This window comes from Pelmatolapia mariae, linkage group LG23, assembly GCF_036321145.2.
Source record: "Pelmatolapia mariae isolate MD_Pm_ZW linkage group LG23, Pm_UMD_F_2, whole genome shotgun sequence".
Lineage (NCBI taxonomy): Eukaryota > Metazoa > Chordata > Actinopteri > Cichliformes > Cichlidae > Pelmatolapia > Pelmatolapia mariae.
This window is the reverse complement of record NC_086246.1, coordinates 46,319,669-46,342,118: the sequence shown is the minus strand read 5'-3', so window position 1 is coordinate 46,342,118 and position 22,450 is coordinate 46,319,669. Positions and strand designations below refer to the sequence as shown.

General features: G+C 38.9%; 1 protein-coding gene across 1 annotated transcript in view; it reads right to left on the bottom strand.

Annotated features, from left to right (window-relative positions):
- hcn2b (hyperpolarization activated cyclic nucleotide-gated potassium channel 2b) overlaps positions 1-22,450 on the bottom strand; it is a 44,984-nt gene that overhangs the window by 9,037 nt on the left and 13,497 nt on the right. The window contains exons 4-7 of the mRNA XM_063467019.1: positions 18,357-18,575; positions 8,089-8,235; positions 7,295-7,535; positions 3,833-3,997 (exon numbers count right to left, since the gene is read on the bottom strand). Of these exons, the coding sequence (XP_063323089.1) occupies positions 3,833-3,997; positions 7,295-7,535; positions 8,089-8,235; positions 18,357-18,575 (772 nt within the window). The remainder of the gene's footprint in view (positions 1-3,832; positions 3,998-7,294; positions 7,536-8,088; positions 8,236-18,356; positions 18,576-22,450) is intronic.

Genomic DNA, 22,450 nt, shown 5'->3' with positions numbered 1-22,450 from the left:
TAGATATGGTGGTGTTTCTTGCCATACATCCTCCTTAGGTGTTTGTAAACTGGCCAAGCTGTAGTGCCAGGCTCTGCTCATCAAATGTGCATCATAAATAGCAGCGATGGATGACAATAAAAAGGGGAAAAGGCATACAACCATCTGATTGCATCCTCTAAAGTGCAAACTTGGTTGGGGGTTATCATGCCTTTGAACAAGTTGGTACTGCAAGTTGGACCACCCTCATTTGCAGAATTCAGAGATAAAGCATGGATAATACGTCACTGTTTCCACAGCAATACCATTGCCAAGTAACACCTACAGTTTCTTTTACTAGCCATTGATTAGTAGAGGATAATGACACATACACAGAAGGTCACACAAGTCTCTCTATGTCCATTAATGGCCCACACGGGTCAAACAGTGTTGTCATTAAAATGCATGGATGGCTGAATCGGCATTCCTCATTCAAACTTCTAGTCACAAATGCCCTCACAGAAAACAATACATAACTACTGAAGACAATCAAGCTTAAAGATTTATTTAATCATGAAAGCTATTTAGCCAACAAAGCATGTCTCTTTTATTTAGACTCTTATGTTCATAAGGCACCTTTTTATAGATCTCTGTGTCTTTGATCCACTTGTTTTCTTCTGAGAAAGACTGTTGAGAAAGCCAATTAAAAGAGCTCATCATTAGTGACTAGTATGCATCAAGTATGCACGGAGCCCAGTGGGAATGTTTGATTGGAGGTTTGGTCTTGAAGCAGACAATCCAAGCCTCTCTTTAAATATGTGAGCTGCCTGACTGAAGTCTGCTCATGTGTGGAAACTGGCTGCTATGGCAACAGCTGGCAGGTGGCAGATGCAGGGCCTCGTGAACGTATGAGGTGTGGTCATGTGATGAGGGATGTAACATTAGCTGACCTTGGGGGGCATGACGGGAGATGGAAAGTTGTTTTTAATGTGAAGGAAAATATAAACTGTCAATCAGCATTCATGAGCACATCTTTGTGTGTTTTTTTTTTAATATATTTTTTTATATACAGGTCCTTCTCAAAAAATTAGCATATTGTGATAAAGTTCATTATTTCCTGTAATGTACTGATAAACATTAGACTTTCATATATTTTAGATTCATTACACACAACTGAAGTAGTTCAAGCCTTTCATTGTTTTAATATTGATGATTTTGGCATAACTCATGAAAACCCAAAATTCCTATCTCAAAAAATTAGCATATCATGAAAAGGTTCTCTAAACGAGCTATTAACCTAACCATCTGAATCAACGAATTAACTCTAAACACCTGCAAAAGATTCCTGAGGCTTTTAAAAACTCCCAGCCTGGTTCATTACTCAAAATCGCAATCATGGGTAAGACTGCCGACCTGACTGCTGCCCAGAAGGCCATGATTGACACCCTCAAGCAAGAGGGTAAGACACAGAAAGAAATTTCTGAATGAATAGGCTGTTCCCAGAGTGCTGTATCAAGGCACCTCAGTGGGAAGTCTGTGGGAAGGAAAAAGTGTGGCAGAAAACGCTGCACAACGAGAAGAGGTGACCGGACCCTGAGGAAGATTGTGGAGAAGAACCGATTCCAGACCTTGGGGGACCTGCGGAAGCAGTGGACTGAGTCTGGAGTAGAAACATCCAGAGCCACCGTGTACAGGTGTGTGCAGGAAATGGGCTACAGGTGCCGCATTCCCCAGGTCAAGCCACTTTTGAACCAGAAACAGCGGCAGAAGCGCCTGACCTGGGCTACAGAGAAGCAGCACTGGACTGTTGCTCAGTGATCCAAAGTACTTTTTTCGGATGAAAGCAACTTTTGCATGTCATTCGGAAATCAAGGTGCCAGAGTCTGGAGGAAGACTGGGGAGAGGGAAATGCCAAAATGCCTGAAGTCCAGTGTCAAGTACCCACAGTCAGTGATGGTCTGGGGTGCCATGTCAGCCGCCGGTGTTGGTCCACTGTGTTTTATCAAGGGCAGGGTCAATGCAGCTAGCTATCAGGAGATTTTGGAGCACTTCATGCTTCCATCTGCTGAAAAGCTTTATGGAGATGAAGATTTCATTTTTCAGCACGACCTGGCACCTGCTCACAGTGCCAAAACCACTGACCATGGTATTACTGTGCTCAATTGGCCTGCCAACTCTCCTGACCTGAACCCCATAGAGAATCTGTGGGATATTGTGAAGAGAAAGTTGAGAGACGCAAGACCCAACACTCTGGATGAGCTTAAGGCCGCTATTGAAGCATCCTGGGCCTCCATAACACCTCAGCAGTGCCACAGGCTGATTGCCTCTATGCCACGCCGCATTGAAGCAGTCATTTCTGCAAAAGGATTCCCGACCAAGTATTGAGTGCATAACTGAACATAATTATTTGAAGGTTGACTTTTTTTGTATTAAAAACACTTTTCTTTTATTGGTCGGATGAAATATGCTAATTTTTTGAGATAGGAATTTTGGGTTTTCATGAGTTATGTATGCCAAAATCATCAATATTAAAACAATGAAAGGCTTGAACTACTTCAGTTGTTTGTAATGAATCTAAAATATATGAAAGTCTAATGTTTATCAGTACATTACAGGAAATAATGAACTTTATCACAATATGCTAATTTTTTGAGAAGGACCTGTACATTCACTCCAGACTGAGACTGCTGAGCAATCGCTGAAAAAAAAATCAGAATGATGCATTTCAAGTAAAGTAAAAGTTTTAACTGGCTTTGCTTTTCTTCCCAAAATGGCAAATATCTACCAAGAGAGTTAAACTGCACTTAAACAACTGAGCTTAAGGAACCTAATAACATACAAAGATACATATTTACCTTTGATTTCTTTCCTGAGCCGTACACCACACACAGCCCTTGTTAGGATCATTCATAGACTACATCCCAGCTGTCAGACCGTGCAGTGTTTTGACAGAGACATCACAGTAATGAATGAGTATGTTTTCCTTATGCTTCATTTCATCTTGTGAATGACTCATAAGCTTATGAAGACAGCAATGCGCGTGGCTTTTATCACTGAGGCATAATTATCCAAAACTAAATCTCTGTTCATATCTCTGTTCATAAATCATGTCAGAATAAATACATTTTTACTGTTTATTGTTCTTTCACACATTTTTTCTCTTTTCTTTATTGTAGCCTAGCATGTTTCTGTATAAATTTAAGAGACGATATTGGACTGAGGAGCCTGAGTGCTGCAGTACTGCACAAAAGTCTTACAACACCCTTAATTTATTTAAATTTTGCTTCCAAAAACCTGACCTTTTTGTATTTTTAAAAGTGGTCTTTGAATACTTATTCTCTAAAGTTTCTAAAGGTCTTTTTCATTTTCTCTCATTTTCAGTCTTGTCCATGTACCTGACCATTTTCAGAGGATTGTTCTTTTTTGGTTTGCTGAACCATTTAACACTGAATCATTCGAGCATAAAAGGCCTCCTAACTCAAGTGTTGTCTCTACGCAGCTTAGCAAAGAACCAATTTTAAATTGTATCTTTAGACATTGTGTTATCAGCAGCAGTTCACAAAAACACATAATTTGTTCCAAATTCTTAACAAGGTGATTCCCCAAGAGCTATGAGCTGAAAGCTTTGATTGGTGTGCAGTATGTTCTTAAAAAATTGAGGAAAGTGGACAAATGGAGGACAAAAAAAAGGAAGAAGTGGTAAGCCTTAAAAAACTATCTACAGCAGATGAATAGTATCTGAAAGCTGTGTTCTTAAATATCTTTTTAATCTTTTGGCTTTTGTTTTAAATTTTGAAACTTTTAATCACATCATAGTAAAACAACTACCGGAGACTACCCATCTCTATATTGAACAAAATGGCAATCTTCTTACCTATCCTGTCCAATCTGTCAATGGCAACTGTCTCAAAAGCCCTCCTCATCATGGGGTACTCCTCCAGCACCTCATTGAAATTGTCCACAGAGAGAGAATACAGGCGACAGTAGGTGTCCGCACGCACACTGGCTGTCCGTCTGCCACGGGTCAGCAGGCAGATCTCTGGAGGGGTGAGAGATACGGTCAGAACAGAAAATGGCAAACCCACAGATTTCAGTGCGTTAGACAGCAATAGAGAAAAGATGAGAAACACTATGAGGTCTGTTAAGCAGTCCGACGCTCAGCCAAAACACTGTTACAGTACATTAAATGTTAAAATGTTCTATTATGTTTCCACATAGGCTGTGGAAAACTCCTGGGCTTAAGAAAATGTGTGCTCAGAACAAAGGCTTTTAATAATACAAAGTCTGTGTGTCATCAGCATGACTCGCTGAATGTAACCCTAGGTATTTCCTCATTCACTAGCACTACACTGACAGCAGTGTATAGTATATTTAGAGATGTGCTCCATTGCATTCAGTTGTTTCCCTTCCCTTCTTTAGTATCTTCTTCTCTATTACTTTTTACTTTTATTGGCTGGAGCTGACTGTTGTCTTGACAACCATATTTCCTCCTTTTCCCTTCCCTGAAAGGTTGACCTCCTCTGACTCTCTGGGGAAGGAGGAAGGGGGTGTGGGGGCACCAGGATACTCCATTAAGAGCAGGCACTGCACTGCACTGTTCCTGTCTGATTATATGAGGTTTCTCACAAACTCAGAGCAATCCAAGGAAGTCACACTTTATTTTATTTTATCTACTTTCTAATGAAGAATAATTATATTTTCATGTGTATCTGTTAAATCTAATACTACAGTCTTTTAGCCTAGCTTAGCAAATAGATTGGAAACAGAGTGAAATCGTTAGCAGGTTCCATCAGCTTAAAGTCAAGACCACTACCAGACTAGACAGCAATAACATCTGTGTTTACACCCTTGTAGAAAAATAGTTTTGGTCTGTACGATGAGTAATTTTTAAAATTTATATATTTTTTGTTACCCGTCAGTTTGGGAAGTCTTAAAGCTTACAGTAACAGGTGTGGCAGACAGAGGTAGCTGTAGCTGATACCTGTCTGCTGTATTTTAATACTTTGTTATTGAGGGCTAATTAGCACATATATGTGTATATACACATTTTTATAATATATACAGTCCATTAGATTCTCCATTAGCATAAGCTTCTTTTCATACTGACTGACTCTCTCTGCAAGAAAGTTTTTCCACCAAACAAAGGTACTGATTTAAGGCTACACATACAAGCACTTACACATTTCTAGACAAGCGACCTATGGTATGTAATTGAGTGCATTTATATTAATTCACTGACATCATAGTGAATCACTAGCTGGTAATCACTGCTAGTGATTACCAGCAGTTGCTTGAAATCCACTTTTGTTAGAATTGTGGGAAAAGGCATCCCTTTCAGAAAGCTCTCTTGAAATTGGAATATCCCTGCTTACACAAAACGCAGCCATTTACATACTGGTAGCATCAATAGTGTCTACTGGGAAGTGCAGACAGAGGATAATAATACCAATGAAACTGCTGCTACTGAATTAAAAGGGTTTCCAAACCACTGGGTGACCATTTGTGGCTTGTAGACGGGGAAACTGCCATCCTTAAATATACTGAAAGAACAGAGAAAGGCTGGATAGTTAATGTGAACTGTGGCAATTTGGATCTTTGCTTCAATTTTGGATCATGATCATTGTAACCTGTTTCTGTGGCATAAGCAGCTCTGTTTCCTGTTTCAGTTAATGTAATATCTGCAAATTCTCTTATTTACGGCTTCATTTTCTGATATGTTCACAGGAATGAACCTGTTCCCCTGGTTCCAGTAAAAACTGAGCACAGGGAGCACTACTTTAAAAAACAAACAAACAAAAAAACAGTTTTGTTTGTCTTTTGATATTCTGACAAAACAAGCAAGTACAAGGAGGTTGTCATCAGCAGTATCCTAGGATGGTGTTGGGACACCAGAAGAATCTGAGTAACAAACCGCTTGTCCACAGGATCTGCTCACACACTGTGTAATAAAGATGATGATTATGAGGTTATGTTTGGCTGTATTCACTGTGGACTTTATGGAAAGGGCATAGGGGTAAAAAAGGAAAAACCCTTCCTCAAAGTCCATTAATATAATACAACCAATCTACCCCATCTGTGTGTGATAACTATGTACAAAATATAGTGTGGTGTGGAAAGGAGAAAATCCACGAAAATCTACCAGTGGCTAAGGTTAAGTCGGATACTAAATTTAAAAGCAGGTAAATCCAATCAAAAAACACTTTGTGCATTAGCTGGTTGGTGATGGTGACATCACCATCTACTTAGTGCTACTGACTTATTCAGAGATTTTACCACACATACACACCCCACTGGAAGTTAAACCTTGTTGTCACCTCGGTTCTTAGCTCACTGCTAGTTGTGTGCATGGAGGCCTGTGATTTCCTCCCTGGTGGCAGGCATGACTTCAAACACTCGATGTCTGACATTATAAATGGCCCCATCATCTTCATTCTGCTGTGCTAATTAGGTGTTATTAATTAGGTGTGTGTGTGAATGGATGTGTGCATGTGCGTGCTGTGCAGTCATGTCACTACAACAGTGCTCTGGGCAGCTGGCACATCAACGAAACTGTGAGTGGACAGAGCTTCTGCAGAGGGCATCGGATGTTAAAAATGCAGCCCAAAGAGTCACGCTACAGGACCTAAAAAGTGTATGTTGGTGTGTGTGTGGGTTTATGCGTGGCAATAGTAGCACCACATGCTTCTAAACAGCCACAGAGCAACAACAACCCGGGAAAGTGGGACAGAAGTCGCCGTAAGGCTGAACAAGAAGTCCAAATAAAACATTGGGATAGTTTTTTGTTTATCTGCAAACTGCAAAAGTAAACACACATCTGTGATATTACTGTAGTGCAGTGCTGTCAAACACAAGGCCCAGGGACCAGAAATGGGCTGACAAAGATGCCAATCAGGCCCACTGGACAGCTTTGGAATTTCCTACTGATAAAGACATTGTCATTCACACTACACCAAAGTAATTGAATAATAGATAAACACTACCAATTAAACTACAAAGCTCACTGCCTTTTCTAGGCAAAACTTTTTCTGTAATTTTACATATTTATTTTTTGTGCTGACTGATTTCTGTCATTTGCTACAGCAGCATTTCTTTATCGTGTAGGAAAACTGAGATTTACTGTTGAAATTGCACATTAAATGAGATTAAGTTTGTAATTAAATATCTTTACACAGACAGAGAGGGGAGTTTTGCTGCTTTGGCCTACTTAAGATCAAAGTGAGTTTTAGGTGGCCCATGATGTAAAATGAGTTTTACATCCCTGCTGCAGTGGATTCTAGTGGGAAGTAAAGTGTAAATAAATGAATCAAACTGAGTAGATTACTGAGTAGTTACATACCTCCAAAGTAGGAGCCATCCATCAGCTTCATGCCAATGCTTCCTTTGGTCAGGACGCTCACCACCCCGTGCTGAATGAAGTACATCTTCTTGCCAATTGTCCCCTCTCTGATGATGTAGTCTCCAGGCTGAAATACTTCAAATCTCAGTTTGGTCAGCATGGCTGTCACAAAGTTGGGATCTGCGTTGGCAAACAGCGGCATGGAGGCCACCAGCTTACGGCAGTTGAAGTTGACAATTTCCTAAATGGCAACAGGAGATACAAATGGTTAATCTGTGCAGATTTTTAGCACAGGGATTTACAGTTAAAGATACAAACACGGGTTTGGTGATAGCTGTCTGATGATGGGTAGAGTGTATTATAGTATATTCACTGTTTGTACAGTTCAAACACTATTCTATATTATAGTTTTTGGGGGTTTGCTTTAGATTGTCTTGAAGGACATTGTCATACATTTTCACTTTTTTGCAGTTACCTGACATTTAAAAGGTGCAATCATTACTTTTGACCCATTTCTTTTGCTTTTGTAAACCTATATATTTTTCAATTTGAAAAAAAAATTGCCAACTACCGAATGAGAAGGGGAAATTAGACCATTTAATAACTAAATACATACAGAGAAGGCTGGAAGTAATCGATTTTAAACACGGGGTTACATTTTTCAGATGAAACAAGAATAAATGACTATTTTATTGAATTTATTCCATCTTATTTCATCTGTGGAGACTTGTGAAATGTGTGTATTCATGGGTGAGTGAGTACATCACAGAAAATGTATGGGATTTTTTTCATACCTCGCGCAGAGGTTCATTAAGCTCCTCCAGGATGCTCTCTTCATCAAACATCTTGCCCTGGTATCGGTGCTCATAGTAGTCATGGATTTTCTGTCGGAAGTCGGCTGGGAGTTTGTGGAATGACATGTACTGCTCCACTTGTTTGTACTGGAAGATGGAGAGAGGCATAGGAGATATTAATGAGAATGAACAGAAGCATAAATCAATGAAAACAGGATTCAGCAACTTTCTTGTTAATTTTGACACTTTGCGAAGTACGTCCGACTTTAAAGAATCACGACGGCCTTGATACAGAAGTTGCAGCAGCTGGAAAGACAATTCTCAAAAGACTGTTTCTTTGACTGTCCCCATCAGCTTCAGGTGTACATGACCAGTAAAGCTACTGAGATGTACAGCTCTGCACACACAGGGATCCTATGACCTATTTATACCTTGTAGCCATGGGAAGAAAATTGTGATGAAGTAGTTAAGGAAACATGACAGCTCTGTAAAGCCCATGAGGATTCCTCCCGCTCTGATGTGTTCAGAGAAGAAGGACGCTGTGATCATACATGCCAACTAAAGCCAGTTTCTCTCTCTCTCTCTCTCTCTCTCTGTCTTTCTAGTGATGTTGCATTCACAAATGCTTTTTATAAAATGACAAATTTACAGAAAATACAATCAAGGTTTTCACAAAGGAAACATGTTTTGTTGTTGTGCATTTCATTTTTCATGAAGAAAAAAAAAACATGAAACAAATCTTCCATGATCTGTGAAGACTGAGGGGAAGTTGGTAAATAATTAAGTGGAACTGGGCATTTGAGTGGAAAGAGTTTCTATTCAGAGAAAGGAAGATGTTTGTCACCTTTGCTTGATTAATATGTAATTATGTGGCTAAAAATAATCACGTGAAAACAGAGGTTGGCTTTACCACATCGTGTTTGTTCACTGGAGAGTCAAACTGAACCCACTGATTCACACCATCGCGTATTCGGCACTGCAATGCTTATCTGAAACAAATGCAGCCTGAATGTCCACTTTGTTGCTCTGTAACACATTTAATGCCTGGATTCCCTGTGAAAACAGAAGCTGCTGGACCTACTGTATAGCTTTTCCTATAATGTGAAATTGAAAGGCATGTTATTCACTGTACACAGACAGTTTTTGGATTGGCTTTATTTATTTATGTCACAAATATCCATGATCCCATGGAGTTTCACATGCCAGCTGTTGAGAATGGTGGGAATGAAAGAAACTAAAGTCCATACTGGCATACTTAGCACTCATTACATCAGAGAAGGTAAAAAGTCTAAACATCCAGTTAAAAATGTTAAAAGTGATACAGAGTGCTAAACCGTGTTTATCTATATGTGCTTTTCCTAGAAAATCATCTTTACTCTTGATCAAAGATATAACTAAAGTACAAGTCTAATACTATGATGAATGAGAAGTGCAGCTTGAGTAATGAATATGTTTGCATATTTAAAATTTAAAAGATAAGAATTGTGTCTCCAGCCCATGAATATGCATTATTCTGAATAAAAGACATGATATTAGGTATGATGTAATTGTTAAGTTTTTCATGCTTAATTGCTTATTATTGATCAGAATATAATCAGGTAAGTTTAAATAAGTTTAACTGATATAACAAATAAAAAAATATATAAAAATATATCTAATAACAGATCTCTCTTCCTTCCTTCCTGTATAAAAAAAATTGTAAATCTCTACACTACACACACTATTAACACCCTGAGGGCGAAAACGTGACCATGTGATTTTGAAAAATGAGCCGATAAGATTACCCCTGAAACCAGTGCAGTGCACTTCACTTCCTTTTATATCAGCAGGCACACCAACACAAAATGATGCATAAAGATGCAACATGCACACACAAAAAGGGAGAAAAAAGACTCAAAGAAAATCATAAAAGTGGAGAATAATATTAATGAATCAACATTTATTAAGAACTCACAGATAAGTTGCTCTAGAACTGTAATCAATACTGGCTAAAGAGAGTATGGCCCTGTGGATGGTGTTGCTTAATGTTACATAAGGCCCCTCTCTCTTTCCATCCCAAGTTTGTGTAATAAGCACTGTGAGTCATACCTCTATAGAATAAACTGTCAGTGGAAAGAGTAGTAGATTCTAGCCTGACGCTCACAGTTAGATTTAAAGGACACGGCATGTATGGAGGGGCAGCAGCGGGGGCACTCACAGTGACCTTGCTTGTAGTGGTCAAAGACACATGCATTGGGAAGGATGGCTTGCTCTCCAGGAAATTACATTTTGCCACATTGTGAAGTGACATATGGCTTTGTGACTAAAATGCAGGCTTGACCCTGGTGGCATGGGTGTCACAGCAAATCACAAGATACTTTATGCATCACCTACTGGACTAGCTGTCGCAGTATGACATTATTTAACTGTTTTCTCTCCAAATATAAAACGATGAGTGGATTTGACAACAACAACAACAACGACAAAAAAAACGTGACTTTATGTAAGAATTGCAACAATGGCAGAAAGGAGTCACCTTTGGTCCTGTTTTCAGGAAAACATAATAAAGTTCTCGAGGCAGTTGGACTGTTCTAAATCCGCTCCATCTGTTATAATCCTTTCACAATATTTCTGTTTATTATTTCAGAGCTCCCTAATACTCTTTCATTCTCTTTCCTTGTAACTGTCTGGTATTATACTGTTCTGCGATGCAGATACTCCACAAATAGATACATGTACATACATATAGGAATGAATTACCTTACATAAGTACATGATCAAATATATGCCATGTCTTGAGTAGATCGCCCGCTTTAATGAACAGCATAATGAAATTACACCTGCAAAAACAATTTAATGCTTCCTCCTCTTTCTTATGTAAACTAATTTTAATCTCCATCTCGTTCAGTCTTAATTAATTGCCTTGGGTCATGGTTAATTTAGCATGAAAGGCCAGTACTAAATGAAACCTTACAGGTTGTCTTCCTCAGCCATCTGCTCAGATTTTGAGCATATGCTGAAAGTCAACACATAATCCAAACAACGACAAAATGGTATCGTATATACATAATAAAGGGGGATGCCTGCAAAATGAATGTGCCCTTCACAAACCTGATTTAAAAAAACGGTTTAACTTGACAAATTCCTTCCCGTTCACCATGTGTCAGTAACAATAAAGATTCAGCCAACTTCCATAATATCTGACTCACTCAGTCAAGCGCAGGGATAAACGGGAAGGCTCCAATTAAGTGTTGCCTGCCCAGTGATTCAGTATGTGACAGCTTCAATTAAACTGGAATGACAACTCTCTCGCGAGCTTGCTTCCTCGTTCTTCTACTACTTGAAATTGGTTGGTGAAGAAGCCGAGCTTTACTGCCTTTCTGATTTTCGCAGCATTAGACTCAGATTAGTGACTACGTCAGTCAAAGTTAGCAGGACAGGAGTGATGTTCAAAAGGCCTCATGCTTGAAGAAAAAGATGTTTATAAGTGAACAAGAAACAATTGATGGTCTCCCATGAGGATATATTAGGAAATGATGTTGTGGAAATGCAAAAGAACAAAGGGGAAAGATGGCCGGTGGCTGTTGTTTGAACTCGGTTAATGCTGCCAATCATGCTGGATAACACACAAATCACACTGAGAAAATAGAAGGTGTATGAAAATCCAAGTTCATAGCCACATCCAGTTAATGCACACTTACAAATGTAATACTTGCCACTTAAGAGAGCAAGTTTTAAAAAATTGAATACAACAGGGCTTGTTTTGTTTTGAAGTCTCAAGCAAAGATCATCATAGTTTTTCAGTTTTATTTTGCCTGATCACTTCCTTTGTTTCTTTGTGTTAATACATAGCTTCCCAGCTTTCTTTACCCTGTTTATCTATCTGTGCTCTGATGTATATTTTACTTTGTTAATCACTTTCCTTGCATGTCTCTGTCAGTTTTACCTTTTTCTTTTTTTTTATCCCTTATTCAACTTCTTGTGTGTATTTATAGTTTCCCTAAATATAGCTGTGCATCTGTTTAAAGATTGCTCTTTCATCATTGTAATTGCCTTTGATTGTACAAAACAAATACATCCACGTCAGGTACAGATGATATGCTTCTGAATTGTACTCTAAATTTACAAAATGTGCCCAAGGAGAAAGATGACACTGAAATCAGGTTCTTCTGTAGGACTTGTATGAAGCAAAGTAATTTTTATAAAATTAAGTCAGAGTCTGGATGTCATAGCTGCAGAAGTTGCACAGATTTTATATTATTTATTTATTTTTTTTGATTGGCCATAAAGCCCTAGTTGGTGGCTTGCAAGCATGATGCATGGCTGTCACTGTAAGCTGCCACAGAGGGAAAGGAGAAATTGAATTGGTGCTCCTATTAATGGGCCATGTCACTGAGAGTCATGGCATGAGATGTGACGGTCTTATATCTGTCTGTGTGTGAGCTGTTCTAAGTCTATAAAACCTAAGTCAATTTCAGCTGTACCCTTTTATCTTTTGACTGAAGAGTGGAGACAGACCCATGGGTTATTATCATTATTACTGTTACTATACTAATAGATTTTAACATATTTCAAAAATTACACCAATAACACTGATTTCTTAATGGCACATAAGACTAACAAAGGAGGATTACACATGATTATATCAAAGGATATAATTTACAGTTTGACACAGATTCGCACTGCCTTCATGGATTTTTACACAAGTTTAGGTGTATTCATGGATGTTTAATTGATTACAGAAAGACTTTAACACAGAACCAGCAGAAGTCGCTGTTTAGCCAAACATTCGATAATGAGCGTCAACTGCAAAGGAGAGTCTGGCATTTCTCACTTTAAGCCTTGAGAAGTGGCTGTGAGCTCCACAAAGGGCAAGTAAGTGGATGCTAAGTAAAAATATTTTTGGGGGTCAAACTTCAGATGATGTGGATCTGATCTATCACATGCAAGAGATGGGTCCCAAGTTGTCCGGGTCAGGACTCAAGTGATTGTCTAGGTTATAAAGTGAGTAGTTCTTGAAGTCGCTGTTTGATGCGTTAAGGCCAAGTGCATCTCTGCTCATCATGTGAGTCCCCAGGGGTCACATCTTCCTCCTCTCACCACTGTTTGGACACACTGCTCCGTGGCTCTTTAGGGGAGGAAGTGATGGGGTAGGAGGAGAGGGAGTACAGTTACATAAGGGCTAATGCCCTCTGTCCATGTGTGGTGTCCGCTACCAGATGGTGTATTGCCCAACAGTCAAGGGCGAATGGACACATAAAACAGGGGAGAGGGTTTTTTTAAAGATTCAGAGTCCAAGCACCAAAAGAACACTTCATGATATTTGACACTATAAAAGACAAAAGAATATCATCTAACAATTAAATAAAAAATTGAAACATGTTCTAAAATATTTATATTCTATTATTTTCTCTTTAAAATAACAACAAATATCTGTAAAAGAATGAGACACCATTGTTCGGAAGTCTTGAGCAACCCCCCATATTTTGCAAGAACAATGGTCAATGAGTCCAGTGATATATTGAAATACAAGCAAACACAAATACAGTATATAAGCCATAGGTTTGCACAATTCTTATAACAAACATGAAAGTCCATGTTTGATCTGACCACCTTTATTCTTCAACACAGTCTAAAAGCTCTTAGGATGTCGGCTGCCTTTTGTTCCGGTTTCTGTCATGATCCCACACTATTTCAATAAAGTTGAGGTCTGGGCTCCTGGAAGGCCAGTCCATGACTGATAGTGTTCCATTGTGTATGACTTTACAACACTGGTAGTGTGTTCGAGAAAAATGAAGGCGCAGCAGGCATATTCCAGATGGTAATGCATGGTGGATCAAAGAAAGATGGTACATTTGCGCATTCAGAGTTACATTGACAATATCTCTAAAGCCTCTAGATGAAATGCAGCCCCCAAACATGATACGGCCTCCACCGTGTTTTACAGATGAGACTCACTGCTGTACTTCTCCCCTGACCTCGCCCTCCAGATGCATCTGGTTGATTCTTTGCTAAGCTGTCTGTTATGTGTAGACACAACACTGGTTCATCCCAAGAGTTAGATGCTTTTTTATGTTAAAATGATTAAATGGGGAGTTTGTATCGCATACTGCGTACTGCAAACACATGATGGACTATCATCATGTGACTATCACATGGGCAGAAGATCACCTCAGTGAAGTTATGAAAAGAAATAGGCAGATACACTAAATTTAAACCAAAATTAATGTTTTAAAAATTGAATTGAAACATCCTGACAGAAGCAATGGCTCTCTGGATCTACAGTCTTTGCTGTGAGCGGTTATCATTAAAAGTACTTTGTAGTTGCCATTTGCACCCAGCAACCTTAGATCTGTAGACTGCCCCACTCAAAGAAATCCATCACTAATTCAGCACCATCTTTTAAATCCACTTCTCAAAATACACTCCCGTAGACTTGCTTTTATGTAATTGCCTTTTGATCTTCCCAACTTTTAACCTTGCGATGCTTAACCATGCATTTAAAAAAAAAAATCGAATTTAATTTCATGGAGTTGTTTTTCCTTTTGATCATGTTTTCTATTTTTATTTCCCAGCTGCATTTTATTCTTTATTAATTTGTCTTTTCATTATTTAATTTTTGCCCTTTCTGCCTGCTTGTTATGAATTTTGTGAACTACATTTGGGCAATTGCTACTTTCAACGTTTCTCATTTTTGTTGTCATTATACTGCCTCTTCAAAGGAGGTTATGTTGATTCTGCCCATGTTTGTCTGTTAGCAAAAAGCCAGAAAGGTGATTTCAATTGAATTTGCTTTGCATTTTTTTGCCTTATTGCTACCTGGAATCAGTACTACACCACTCCCATTTGTACCTCAACACATCTTCGACCACCTTCAACTTTTTTCACCCTTTACTGAGCTTATTTGGTAGACATATACATGCTACTCTATTGTGACTGGGTTTCAGTTGGGCTGTTTTTTCATTAATGCCATAAATCTAAATAAGGCCATCTTGCATTAAACACAGATTACAGCCCTTTCTCTAACAGCGACTCAAGAGATACTGGGAAAAAAAAAACAGAAAGGGGAAATGAGAGTCTGACTCCATGCTGCAGTCTGCTTTGTGTCAGTTATATGTTTCTGTGCTTTATTAATGCTGTGACGTCTGTAGCTTCAGTTCCTGCCGTCTTTCAGGTCCACAACTCTTCCATGATGCAGAACAGTGAAATAATAAACAGCACAGCTAAACAGTGCAAGGCTGGACCGAGCCAACTTATCCAACATCCAGTCATTCGTGACTGTTTGTTCATCATTAACCACTGAACTAAACAGTGCATCACAGCGGTTCATAATACATCCTGCCAACAGATAACAGGCTGGAGACAGAGCTATGAGCTGGAACTCGCCAAGCTGACAAAACAGATTCTTTTTGTAGGATAGTCTAAATACTAGCAACAGCACGAACTTGTATTGACATACCACAGTCAACAGTTAGCGCTTGCATGCTGTGTCAAGACAGAAATGTCATAACTTCCACACTAAGCATCTTCTCCTGTTTGCATGCACTGACCAAAGAGAGATGTGGATCTGTTTACTGTGGTATGGAGTTTGACATGCTGGCATTTTTCTGCTTTTATCAGAGCTGACATATATTGTTTGATTATTGGTCTGTTTATAATTTGGATCATAAATAGAGACAGTAAGTGTGAGATAAGAGGGGGATGTTTTGTTAATGAGAAAGTGGTGATCAGTGATTCCCAATGTTTTCTTTCTTTACAGCATATCCCTGTCAGATGAACAGTATTTCAACCAATATTTATATCTATAAGTAGTTTTGTGGATTATCTGAGCAGTGTTTACCTGTTTTAAATCTCTAACCTCTCTCTTAAGTATTTAAATGTTTTATCACTACTTTTAGCAAACTATCCCTGCTTGCTTCAGTAAGTAGCTTTAAAACAATCACTGGCATTGTGCTAATGTTGCAACTGGCTCGGGCTGATAGGAGGTACAGGGCAGTCCAGATGTAGCTAAGGGTCAGTTTCATAGCAGTGTTGCTTCAATGTTTTTGCCTCCTAAAGACAAATGTGCAGACAGTGCTTACCATGTCTTAAAAGGAAATAAATTCGATGAACAAAAACATGCAATATGTTTCACCATATCATTATTTATTTAACAAAAACTGAGCCAAAATGCAGAAGCAGCCGTGACTCAGGATCACTGTGGAGGAATTCTACCCCACTTTTATCTAGGTTTGTGAGCATTCATTTATGCACAGCTCTCTACCACAGCATTTCAATCTGGCTGAGGTCTAGGCTGCACTTGTTTTTTTAATGTTTGACATGCTATGTTTGGTTTTTGCCAAACAGAGAGGTGTGCGTTATGGCCTTGTTAGTCTTGTCTGTACAAAGGACGTTGTTCTAGAAGTGTTGTGGTTAGTTCAGATGATGCTTTACAAATATAAGCTGTGCTTTCTCCTGGAAACCCTTCCTAATAATAATAATCATTTATACTTGTTCAGCCTTGTTGGCAATGGCAATTTTATTCATGCAATACATATTTCATTATACGCCAACTCAGTGTGCTTAACATATGAATTGTAATTGTACTGTCATGAACTTTAACGTCAAACACGCTAAGTAAGGCTTGTAGGGTCCGAGCTCTTGGGCTTTTTGCACTTTACCTGGGCGTAGGTTGAATTTCCTAGGGTGTCTACTCCTGAGAGGACTGGCAGCTGTGTTGAATGTTTTCCTATTGTAGAGTAATTAACTTCAGATTCTTTCGCAATGGCCTTGCAACACTTTCCATATTGATGAGCAGCAGCAGCAATAACAGATTCTTTAAGATTATTATTATTATCTTACCTCCATTACTTTGTGTCAACATGTCTGAATTCTGCAGAACAGCCAAAACGTCTGCTTTTATAGAGATCCTCGCACTTGCTAATGATCAATTAATCAAGTGAGTAAATAATTTAATTTGATTTGATACACATAACAAAGGTACCAAACACTTAATAAAGGAATAAAACTGTTGATTTCAAATCATATCTTTATTATAATTCATTATTTCACTTTTCCTAAATAGGGTCAATTTTGTGACCGTGCAATGTTTGCAGTTTATCATATCTGTATGGATGGGTATGGGATCAGATAGCATGAGACATCTTCACGTCACCCAGTATCTAAGGAAACTAACAAGACACAGAGCACCAATAACACTGTCACCATTAAGAAAAAGCAGGAGCAAGCTCCCCTCCATGGTCTGCAGAGACCTAAAGTTTTGATCTGCTGTTGTACAGAGACGACAGACTGGCTGAAGCCCAGTGAGCTGCACCCATGAATATCGAACTGATAGAGCAGAAGCTGTTCCTATCAAAATATGTTGGAGCCAAATGAGTGATCCATCTCTGTTCATTACTATGTGATAACCTTATCCATGTTGTTGTAAGAGACAAACTGCAAATTTAATTTCTTTTTGGAGTCTCCTTATGACATCAGAAAGGAGCAGAGGGACCACCTGATCTATGCCACCAGTGAGCTAAAGATAGACTGTGATAAACTCAACCCCCTTATTTTTTGTTGTTTATTTCAACAAAATACTAAAAATGACAGTATCGCTTGGAGTACAACTTGCTAACTCAGTTATGCTGTTAGATTTACCACACTGGTAAAGTGGAACTAAATTAAATTTTGCTTGTGTTGCTAACACCTGGGATAAATTGAATTTAAGAAAAAAATATCATCAGCAATCCTTTCCAGAAAAGGTGTCCCAATAATCCAGGATAATCCACAAAAACACAGTCCACTGTTCTCAGGCAGATTATTTCCTCAGAAGGGAGAAACTGTTCCAAAGATGAGTGCAGATAGTGTGGTTTGAGGATTATTGATTTTAAAAGACATAAAATAAAATGTTTTAAAGTTCTGAAAATACGATGCCTCAGATCGACTATCAAGGGAAAGCAAAACAATTTTTTTGTGAACTCACAAAAAAGTAGTTGTTTTGAGGGGGTCAGAATCTTCATGGTAGCTGATTTGGCAAACGTGTTGGGAAACATTTGTTTATCCTAGGAATACATTATGCATTTTTATCTCTCTTTTGGGTCTCCATCCACACATGAGTAAAAAATCTAGTGAGTCACCTTTGGTGCAGTAATTAAACAGAGGCATTACAAACAAGAAAATAATACTTTTGTTAAAATATAAATATTAATACCAGCTTTAACTAACTGTCCCAAACATGTCTGCTTCACCTGAATTCCAGATTTTCCTTTTTTAAATGGTAATACACCAACGGTGAGTCAGAGCCCTACCTTTTCCTGGTACTGACGTCTAGATGAGTCAAGTGACTGGATGAGTGCGGTGGCATGGCCGATGAACATGGCATAGCAGGTGGCTCCTACAATCATACTGAGCATGGTCAGCCAGATGTCCGACATGCTCTCTGGGGCTTGTCTTCCATATCCAATGCACAGCATGTGGCTCATGGCTTTAAAGAGGGCAAAGGAGTACAGCTCACTCCATGTGTCATTCTGTAGAAAGAGATATGAGGGTAAGAATCAGTTTAGTAAACAAAATATAAGTTAAAGAAACAAATATTGAAGAGACTGGAAAGAAATAAGAGAAATCAAGATCCTAGAATAACTTCCACTTTCATATTTTTGGTTTCATGCTTTGGCTTTGACACCTGGAACTGTCTTCTTATCTTCTTTGCTGAAGATATACTGTTCATAGACATTAGACTGATGCAAGAGAGAGTAAATTAAAGAATGAGAGGTCTAAAGAGTAAGACATTCCTGTGGTCTGTGGTTCCATGTGTGGTGATTGTTTCAGGTTTAGTGGAGGGCCTAATCATCATCATTGAAAAACATCCTCGCACCTTGGCTACGCAGAAGAAGATGGGAACACAGTGTTTGGTTAATGAGGAGCTCGTACATCTACTTACTCCAGTGTGTCTTTGATTGGTTCTGGCACACTCATTCTACCTTAGGGTTCATTAGAAAGCTCCACAGGCACTACTGAACCTCACATCCTCCCCTCAAATGGTTGTATTCTTACACATACACACATATACCACAGTATGTGTGTGTATGTGTGTTTCTTCTACAGCTCCTCAACCTGTCAGCCACTGATTGACTACACATATTTTTCTCTGATTTGTATTTTCCACTGGCATTTGCATTAAATTTGAGATTCAAGTTCTGCTAGTTTTGGAAGAGGTAAAAAAGGATGTACTGGAGAAGGAATGCTGTCAGATCTTTATAATTTAGCATTTTAAAGGTGATTTGGAGGAATGCAAATAAAGAAGATGACATTTCAAAGGCACTTGGTCTCAAGGGATGGGGTTTACCAAAAACTCTTGAGCCCTTGTGTCACTCGGCCTGCTGAATTTGTTTAGGCAAATAAACAGAGCTGTATAATCTTATGCAAAATACTAAAAGCAGCAGTTCTAAGAACCATCACTATGTCAGCTTTGTTATTTCTACACAATACCACCTTCCAACTACAATACTTCCTTTACTTTAATTCGTAAACATTAATCATTAAGCATATTAAAATAACAAATATTCCCTGCAAACCCTGAGAATATATGTAAGTGCCGAGTTTGAGACTAATTGAGAAATTATGGAGGTAGTGTGTAGGCAGTCCATTGACAGTCTGTGAGCAGACTGGTCATCTTCCTGCAGAGACTGCCCCCAGTGTCATATATATATGCTACAACTTGTCTAAGGGGCTGCTATGGTTTGTTCTGTTGGTCCATCAAAGTGAAATCAAGTGTTGGGAACAATAAAAAGTGTCCACTGCAGCGACTGTCTGTGCTGTAAATACAGATTTTTTCATTTCATCCTTAATGGTTTCTCCTTTTGCTCCCTTCCCTCTGCTCACTTCTCAACCAATCAGCATTTGACTGCAACACAGCATCATCCATTTCAAGGGATTTTGGAGGACTGCACAGGAGCACGGTTGCAGTTGCTGAAAACCCTTCTCGTAAGCGCTTCATAGGCAAATACCTCTGCAAATGGACACAACCAGGCTAGCGTATATTAAGCATAAGTCTCCCTGACTGCCACAGGTGGCGAACAGACGTGGAGCTGCCATCAGCATGTGGGCCACATTGCTGGTGAATAAGCAGCAGGAGCAGGGAGCCCCAAGGTGTTGAAATAAACACCCTCTTTCAGCCAGCTGCATGTATCTGCCTGTTTCCAGCTTATTCTCCTATAGTCAAATACATGTGTACATTAATATACAGTACACACTGTATACTGTATTTCAACCGACAGAGCTTCACTGCAATATAAATATATTGATATTGACATTGAATGATATTACAATTTTTTTAATGATACAAAGTGCTCAAAAAACTAATAAAAACATAGAAATAAACACTATTTGTATAAAAGATACTGTATACAATAAGTAATTACAAAGTCATCCATTCATACTCCTGGGTTACATCAGTTCATGAGCACATTCTATAAAATCATTAAATTGCCCCTAGCCTGTTTCTTCTTGATCTATACCACAACTCCTGATGATAAAATAGCTTATCTACTACTGCTGCATGCTATTGTGACATTTATAAGACATCATTACTATAAATTTACAGTCACTGGCAGTAGTTTTTTATGTTACTATCTTGGTACAAGCACAAGGGGTGAGAGTATAACTCATCTATGGGTGGAAGATGCAATACCCTGACTGTCTTTCATTATGGCCACGTGATTGTCATACAAGTACATGACATAAGCACAAATGTAGGATGTATATGCATAATTGTTGGTTAGCGTTAAGTCATCAAATGGAACTTACATGTGGCATGGCTATTGGTGCCAGACAGGCAATACCAGAAGTATTTCAGAAAGGGCTGATATACTGGTATTTTCAATCATAACCAACAATAAGGTTTATACAGAATCATCTGAAAAAAAGGAGTTATACAGTGAGCAGTGGGTCGCTGAGCAAAAACCCTTATTTATGTCATAGGACAGAGGAGAATGGCCACATTACAGGAAGGTAAGTGTAACTTAAATTACCACTCATTATAAAAACATGTCAAACCTTGAAGCAGAGAGGCTAATGCAGCAGAAGACCGCACCAGGTGCCACTCGAGACTACAACTGACCCTGAGTTTGCTGTGACATTAGAATGGTATATGTAAACAACACAAGTGAAAGCCACATTGGCTAAAGATAGGAGAAGAAAGTGGAGGAACAGAAGAAGAAGTATGGGGGTGGTGGAAAAAGTCGGGGATGAAGCAATCAGACATGCGATGTCTCCGACTGCTGCATTTGTAACAAACGCACAATCCAACGACAGACAACACCTGAAAGACAAAACAGAGGGAGGTAAACAAACAAATACACAGTTTTGCTGTGTGTAAACCGATGATCTTGAAATCTGTAGTTGTTTAAAAATGGCTCATCCACCTTCTGGAATGGTCTCTCCAAAGCCCCGACCTCAACCCTAATGAAAACTTGTGGATTAACCTTAAAACCCGGATCAGTGCCAGGAAACCGACCAAAGAATGAACCCTGCCAATTCAGTCAAGAGGGGTGCTCAAATATCTAGCTAGATTTATGCCAGAACTTGTTGATGGCTACCAAAACTGTCTGACTTGTGCACCTGATTCTTTTTTATTTAGTCATTAAAGACGAATGCTGTTCAATTATTCCATCCTGGAAAAAGAACACTTCAAAGAAACCATAAAGAGCCCAAACATTACCCTGACATTCATGCCCATCATGAGTGGATGTAAACTCCTGATCACAAATCTATGAAAGTTAAACGTATGCCTGAGGTTTTGGCTCACAGGGTTTACTTGTACATATGCTGACACGTGACAATCCTCCTAGGTAACAGTGAAAACAGAAAATTAGGAGAAGCATCGTGGGTCCTCTAAACACACAGCAAAAACCATTCTGAGGCATATGATGCTTTAGAGATAAAGGTGGCATTTCGTGATGCATGCTATTTTGCAGTCTTGAGAACAAAGAAAGTGAAAAATCATGACATCCTCAGTGTTGAACTGCTTGCTCGCATGTGACTGCATGACCAAGGAAACCCTCTGAGACGAGAGCAACACACACACTGACCAGCTGCAACCAGTTAGCATGTGTTCAAGTTTGTGATAACAAGTGATTAAAACTGACACAGTGCACAGCTGTCTGTTACTATTGAAAATTACAACCTTCATAATAACACAATAAACTAATTCTACAGAGATACCACCCTATGTGAGGGTGGGGGGTGAGATGGGTGGGATGAATTAAATTAGCGCTTGTGTTCATTTTATTCGCTATCAGTCTTCACTGAGCAACGCCGATGATCGCTAATTGTACATAATACATTTAGAGAAGAGCACAAAGGGAGTATGGGACATCTATGATGCACGATGGCGTAATTATAG